The 7,772-nt window shown below is 38.5% G+C and overlaps 1 protein-coding gene across 1 annotated transcript in view; it reads left to right on the top strand.

The window, feature by feature from the left end:
* The window catches only part of LOC145664205 (uncharacterized), a 46,666-nt gene extending 44,356 nt beyond the window's left edge, over nucleotides 1-2,310 (top strand). The window contains exon 7 of the mRNA XM_081730653.1: nucleotides 2,244-2,310. Coding sequence (XP_081586779.1) covers nucleotides 2,244-2,295 — 52 coding nt within the window. The 3' untranslated portion in view covers nucleotides 2,296-2,310. The remainder of the gene's footprint in view (nucleotides 1-2,243) is intronic.
* The last annotated feature ends 5,462 nt before the right edge of the window (nucleotides 2,311-7,772 follow it).

Raw genomic sequence — 7,772 nt, forward strand, 5'->3', positions numbered from 1 at the left:
CGACTACAAAAGCCGGATGACTGCTCCTTCTTCTTTGGTGTCAACTTCTAATGAAGCGGTCATGATCTATCTGCAACAAAAAGAAGACAAATGGAGGAATTAGGATCAAACTTTCATAGCATGACCACAACAGCATAATAATAAAAATAAACGAGGACATAAGTCAGTATGAATAATGTAATAAGAGTTCGTTTGGGGGCCGCGGTGGCTCAGTGGTAGAGCGTTCACCTCTGGTGCTTGGGGTCCCGGGTTCGATCCCCGCCCCCGCCAAGTGAACTTTGTGGTGGACAAACACCGTGTGCGTGGGTTTTCTCGGGGTTCTCCCGTTTCCTCCCACTTTCTTCATTCCACCATTTCATTCATTACTCATCATCACCGTCTCCTTTAGCCTAACCGGCATAACCGTGGGACGTAAAACTCAAAGATTTCATTTCATTTCAAGAGTTCGTCAATTACTGATAATTTTTGACTTACCCACGTAAAAACTAAAATTGTGCTTACCAAATGCACATATACAACAATTCTATTGTGAATGTTTCGGTAAAAAGTTATCACCAACCTCAGCAGGAAACCTTTCAGAAAATTAACGTTGCTAGGAGAATTACACCACTGTTGATAACGTTCCCTCTATACTGCATTTACTCAAGTGGTGATATTTTGAAAAGTTATCATCAACAGTGATGATGTTGGTCTAGCTGCATTAATTTTATGATAGTATCCGTGCTGAGGATTGTGAGGATAACTTGCCGAAACGTTTACGGTTGAGTTGTCATCTGTTTGTTTTTAGTGAAGAAAACTTACTAAGTTGTCGGATGAAAATTGAGAAGATGTAGATTGAAAACTTCTGAACACAAACTGAAAAACTAATTGTTACAGAAATATTCCTAAAATGAGGCGTTTAGGGAAATAAAAACGAACTCAACAAAATGTTCCTTTATCAGTAGTGAATTTTGTATTTAAGTAAATAAATTTTAAAAAGTGACTTTGTTGAGATCGTCCTTACTACCCAGAATGTCTCGTATGAATCAAATTTTGATGGGAGTTTTTTTTTTTTCCTCTCTCTATTTGGATATAATATAACAAGACATCGGATTTTTAGATGTTAAAAATGTATGTTTTAGACGTCTAAAATAGCTGCTAAAATAAATTAGGCATTAAAACTGGAAAAATAAATCAAGAAAGATATTTTGAATGCAATAATGCATTACGATGTCAATACTAATTTTAAGACAGACACACGTACACAAGAACTTACATTTAAACCTCCTCAGCACTGAAACGTTGGATTTTCTGAAGTCAAGAGTTTTTAATAACTATGGTTGTAGATAAGTTTTGTTTACGTGTAACTGCTATCAAATATTTAGTACAAAACACACCACCTTCTGCAACAGTTCTTCACGACATGAGCCGTAATTGGTTTTATGTAAAGTAAATAAGCATTTTCTGTAGGTTTTCTAGTGTGAAACTGTGGTTTGTTGGTGAGGATAAGCTTGTAAGTAGACAATGAACGTTCATGGGAACAACCTTCAGCTTGGGGACATGTGGTTTGATAACTTCGCATTTGTATCCACTTTGTTTTCCAGTCAAAGTTGTGCTGCTAACACAAAACTTCCTTCCCAATTTTACCAGGTATTCAAAATTTTGCGCTTCATTTCCTGAATGAGAATATTATGAAACTGTATTCGTGGGTCCTGTAAGTCTGCAGCAATTCGAACAACAAAGGTGTAGTGAGATCTGATGTATACCAAATCAGTAGGGATAGAAGAATCATTCTTCATCAACTTTTCATGCAGAAGTACCACTATAAACATTCTCCACTAAATTTTCAATGACTTCACTGCAGGAAAGTAGTCGCTATAGGATTCGTCTGCTTTCAACCAGGTGCACAGATACATCGGATAAGCGCTGGTTGATATAGCAGAGAGGTATCTGGAAGATCTAGTTTTCCATCGTACTCTTGATCGAGTCTTACACACACACACACACACACACAAAAAAAAAAAAAAAAAAAAAATTGATTTTTGGAAATTCCACTCTTATGTTTGGCAATACTATTTAAACTGTGGGCAAGACATGTGACATGCACTAGGGAAGGGTAGAACACCTTCAGCAACTTCACTGCAGCATCTACAAAGTGGGCAGAAAGTAACCCCCTATTTTGAATTGTGAATTTCTATTGATATGTGTAAATAGCAATGAAAGTTACCTTGTTTTATAAACTAAAGTATGCCATTTTTATCCAGATCCTGTGAAGCTTTTGTTCCTTTGAGGCCGCAGAAATACCAAGACGACTAATCACTGAGGAGACAGCCAAAATTGCAGGAAGATTTGAGGTGTAACAGTCTGAAATTCCGGAGGGGGTCAACATGGAAAGCAAGCTGTTCTGGATGCAAAACAATTAAAAAATGCAGCAGAAAATAACTGCAAGAAGTGTTGTGGACATAAAGAGATCAGGTAGGCTCTCGACTTCGGTATCGGAGAAAAAGGTGGTCACAGTGAGTGAGATGTTCGAGCGAAGCCCTTCAAAATCAACAAGGCAGGCTGTAAGAGGGTGGCATTACATGCTATTTAGTGCGCACAATTGACAAAGAATTACACTACAGATGATGGAAGCCGTATGTCCAAAAGTTGTATGCAGATGATTGCGATAGGCGTGTTGAACTTTGTGAAATGATGCTAGCATGACATGAAGATCATCCACACCTGTCTGAGAAAATTCTGTGGAGTGATAAAACCATATCTGAGTTTCATGTAGGGGGTTCGTTAATAGTCATAATAGCCATTATTGGGCAGATAATGATCCCTAAGAGATCATTGAAAAAAATGTAGGACAAGCCAATTGGGTGTGGATTAATAACTTTTCGCATTATTGCAACCTATCTGTTCAGAGAGACTAAGAACGTTGAAAGGTACCTGAATATGACAAAACATCTTGTATGGCTTACGATTTCTGAATAAGGCGAGTCACACAAACGGGAAGATGAAGCTGGTCCTCATTACGCATTGCCTGTAAGAGCGGCTTGATTAACAGGTCGCCGGGGTCCATCAGAATGGCCAGCGCGAAGTCCAGACTTCATCCTATGCGATTTCTTCGTGTGAGGGTTGGCTAAGGAAGGAGTATATCACAGGAAACCACAAACTCTTGGTGAACTCGAGAACAAGATCCGTGGGGTCATAAGTGGTGTTCCTGCTGAGGTCTTGAAGATCGTAGCAAACGTACCTCTTCGGTTGAGACTGTCTATAAAATATTAGAGCATAAATTGAGTTCTAATTTTCGAAAAGATAATTGTTTATAATAAATTACGTGTGTGCAAAAAATTGACTTTATACCTACAATATTTGAGGAGGGAAAATGTGTTGAAAATAGGGAGTTTCTTTCCGCTCACCCTGTATATAGGCAAGGCACGTTTTCTTTCCATCAAGATTATTGGGGTACAATACTTTTAGCTTATTGTTCATAAAGTTTGTTATTGTTTCCTGATTGCTGTAAATTGTTTGGTGCCTTAGGATTTAGTTTCCCGACAACTAAGTCGTAAGTCGTCCTAAGTCATCAGTGATTTCAACAACTGATAACCAAATGTAAGAATCTCCTATGTCGTTTCGTGTTTTGCATATTGCATCATCATATGTGGGTTGAACATAATTCTTGCGTAACGTTGACTTTAGTAGACTGAATGATGGTAGTGTGGAAAGGGCTGCTCCAATTACATGACAGAGGAATAAAACTGTTTTTTGTTGCTGCATTCTATGGAACTTTGTGTCAGATATATTTGATTTGCGTTCATTTGCCCTGTGGTGCGCCCTTTATACGTTGTACATATTGTGATATGTTGTAGATAATGTGATTCTGAGAAAAAATCTCAATGGGCACAATCATCAATCACTGACCGTTTGGCCACTACAGGGACACTTTTTTTAAAAGCAGCCCAAGCTACCGACATTCTAGAAAATGACTGAAACTGTGATATGTTGTAGATGATATGATTCTGAGTAAAAGTCTCAGTGGGCACAACCGCAAATCCTGACCATTTGGCCACTGTTTTGAAAACAACCGAGTATAACGATGTTCTGGATTTCGGTGAAAATGAATGGAACTATGATATGTTGTAGATCTTCTCATTGTGAAGAAAAGTCTTAATGGGTACAACCATCAATTATTGACCGTTTGGACACTACAGGTGTAGATTTTTGAAGACAGCCGGGTATAACGATATTTTGGATTTCGGTGAAAATTAATGAAACTGTGATATGTTGTAGATGTGATCCTGAGAAAAATGGTAAATTTGTGGCTACTGAGCAACGGTTGAGAATTTGTTCGCATTCGGGAGGTTAGGCCCGGTCCGGTTATCCTGTCTAGGGTTTTCCAGGGCTTTCCGTTGTCCCGCAAGATGAATATCGGGATGTTACCTATGCTTAAATAGCGTTGGCCGCTACTCTCCCCATCCCTTTTCTGGATAGGATAAGATCCAAACATTTTAAGGGTTTCATACAATTCCACCAAAATACCAGAATATTCTTACCATCTGCCGTCTTCAAAAATGTGGCCAAATGGTCAGTGATTGGTCGTTATGCCCATTGAGACTTTTTCTCAGGATTACAATATCTACAACCTATCATGGTTTCAAGCAATTCTATGGAAATCCAAAATACAGTTACCTTCTGCTGTTTTCAAAAAAGTGGCCCTGTAGTGGCCAAACGGTCAGTGATTGGTGGTTGTGCATTGAGACTTTTTTTTTTTTTAATCAGATTACAATATCTACAACATATCACGGTTTGAAGCAATTCCACCGAAATCCAATTTCCATAAGGATTGTGCGCGATCCTTGGTATCTATAACCTCTTTGTAACAGACACCTATCATTTACAAATATTCATGTCCTATTGTCCGTCCGTTATTAAGATGTTTCACTGTATTACTTTCTAACGTAGTGAATACATTTGTCTATGTTTAGAAATATGAGTACACATTTACTAATAATCTTAACATTTCATTCTAATACCTATCTGTTTTACACTGGCTAACTCTCTTAAGAACTCTTCATTTACCTAGTATGTGCCTACTTCAAATACACTTTCCACCAGACTCATATCTATTCCGAATAAAATGAATTTCGTTTCTCATTTTGAAATTACGATAGACTTGTAAACTATGCTTTTTTTTTTTTTTTTTTTTTTTTTTTTTAGTTTAACGTTCCAGGAATATACAATTTCCGGTTGCAGGGGCCGCGGTGGCTCAGTAGTAGAGCGTTCACCTCTGGTGCTTGGGGTCCCGAGTTCGATCCCAGCTCCCGCCAATTGAACTTTGTGGTGGACAAACACCGTGTGCGTGGGTTTTCTCGGGGTTCTACCGTTTCCTTCCACTTTCTTCATTCCACCATTTCACCCATTACTCATCATCACCGTCTCCTTTAGCCTAACCGGCATAACCGTGGGACGTAAAACTCAAAGATTTCATTTTCAATTTCCGGTTGCAATAAAGAAAGTAAGTCAAGAGACGGAATCTTTTTTTCAGACGCCGACTCTATACAAAAATAAATAAAAATCAGTTCCTCGCTATCCGTTGCAAAAATATAATTAGAAGAATTTTTTAGTTTAATGTCGCACGATTATGCTTCGAGGGTAAGGGAGACGGTGATGATGCTAGTGAATGAAATGGTGCAATGAAGATAGTAGAAGGAAACAAGAGAACCTTGAGAAAACCCACGCAAACAATGTTTGTCCACCATAAAGTTCACTTGACACGAAATTGGATGAAACCAGGGACCCCATGCGCCAGAGGTAAGCACTCTACCACTAAGCCACCACGGTTCCCTATCTCTTGAAACTATTAATATGTGGAGAAGGATGGCCAATTGCGGAATTTTTACTTTACGAAATCCGGAGAGTAAAATCGGAAGAAATCCAAAACTTGGAAAATTCCGGATTTCGGGAGGAAAATCCGATATAGAAAATTCCAGAATTCAGAAAAAATCCGGATTTTGGAATTTTTCCGAAACCCGGAAAGTGAAATTTCCGATTACGGAAAATTTTGGCCATCCCTATGTGAAACCATTTTTGAAACCGAATATTGTACTATTTCCTGTTGCAGTAGAAGAAAAATACCTGAGGTAAGCTTTCTAAAAGTACTGGAGAGGTTTGAGGAATGCCTTTGGGTCTCATCCTAAACAAAAGCAAAATCCCAACCTACAACTCCTCGCGGGAGAAAGTGGGCAACATCTTAGGCGACTAACGTAAGTGGAGACCGACTGACTCTCAGGATAAGGAGTCAGTCTCTACAAGGTACCAACGGCCTCCTCGGAAGGCGAATGAACGCTTGGAGAACAAAGCATCTTGTTCTTAGGAGAGGAAACTGTCGTAAAAGGCGGATGTACCAGAAGGCGGTCGACGACATGGAGATGTGGCAAGGAAATGGAAATTCTACCATGTTTTTTCCCAGGAAGGACGAAGAGAATAAATATAATAATGGTTCTTCCTTAAATAAAACATTCTGGAGGTAAAATAATCTGTCGTTCGGATCTCCGGATGGGGACTACTCCGGGAAGAATCATCAGAGGGGAAAAGAATAACTAATTTCACCATAGGAACTTGGAACGTGCGGGTAAACTCCTATGTATTGTGTAGCGCCCAGGCTTCACGACTCGTCGCGGTTACTGTAGTAAAAAAAAAAATCTCATACAAAGGCACCAACAGAAACGCCACCTTAGCCTAAATGCTTACATGATTTCTTTCGGAATCTGACTGCTTATCGTATTGGTGCTGTTTGTGTTAGTGTCTAGCAATTCCACTCAGAGAGATGACCCAGCTGGAGGTAGTGTATTAGCTAACGGGACTTGAGAGTCAACAAGCGGGTAGCAGAAGACAAGTGTTTCGAATTGTAAACTCCTCTTGGCGGAGGAACGGGAAAAGATGCAACCCCAAAGATTAAGAAGGAAAACAAGATTCCGGTTACATATTTAGTTCAAAAGATTCCTAAATTTTGCAAGAAATATGCTGTTTCCATAATTTTATATTGTAAGCAGTGCTTAAAGTGACATTAATGAGGTGACGGTACGGGACAAATATGACCACTTAGAGCAGAAATTTTGATAGAACTCCAAAGAACATCTCTACTCGACATTTTTGCACCACTTTTGACGTGAAAAATCTATAGACAGAGAGAGAGAGAAAGAGATAGGACTATGTAAATGTTTTACTCGCCACTATAATAATCCTGACAGAAATAAATATTTATAAAATGATTTTGTTGAGCATATAATCGTTCTAAATGATGTCACGGTACGCCAAATTCAGAGATAAAAGTTTATATCAAAATTCATTTATTTTATTAATTTGGCTAAAGATGAAAATTAAGTTATTGTTTAAGAATTGGCTTGCAATCAGAAATTAGTAATCTTGCAGACAGACATATTATCACATCATATTACATAGTGCTTATGATTGTTGTTTTAATTAAGTAACACGAGTCTGCACGTGTCATAACTGTATAAACAAACATTGAAGCAAAACGAAAATGTAAACCTTTGTATAATTTAAGTCCACAACAACACATTCTAAAAGTTGAGTAAAATTGTGAAAATCGCAGACGTAAACTGTCTGGAGATTTGGCCACTGAGAGAAAATGCAGAAACTACGGTTTCAGCACAGAGATGTATCAACTACGAAATGTGGTAAGGATGAAACGACAAAATCATCATGAAGCAAAATGACATAAAAACGTTATGTCAAACTGAAGAGAGGATCAGTTCCTGATGAGTTGCGGACGATCAGTTCAT

Source organism: Thermobia domestica, chromosome 1 (genome assembly GCF_964235325.1).
Source record: "Thermobia domestica chromosome 1, izTheDome1.hap1.1, whole genome shotgun sequence".
NCBI lineage: Eukaryota > Metazoa > Arthropoda > Insecta > Zygentoma > Lepismatidae > Thermobia > Thermobia domestica.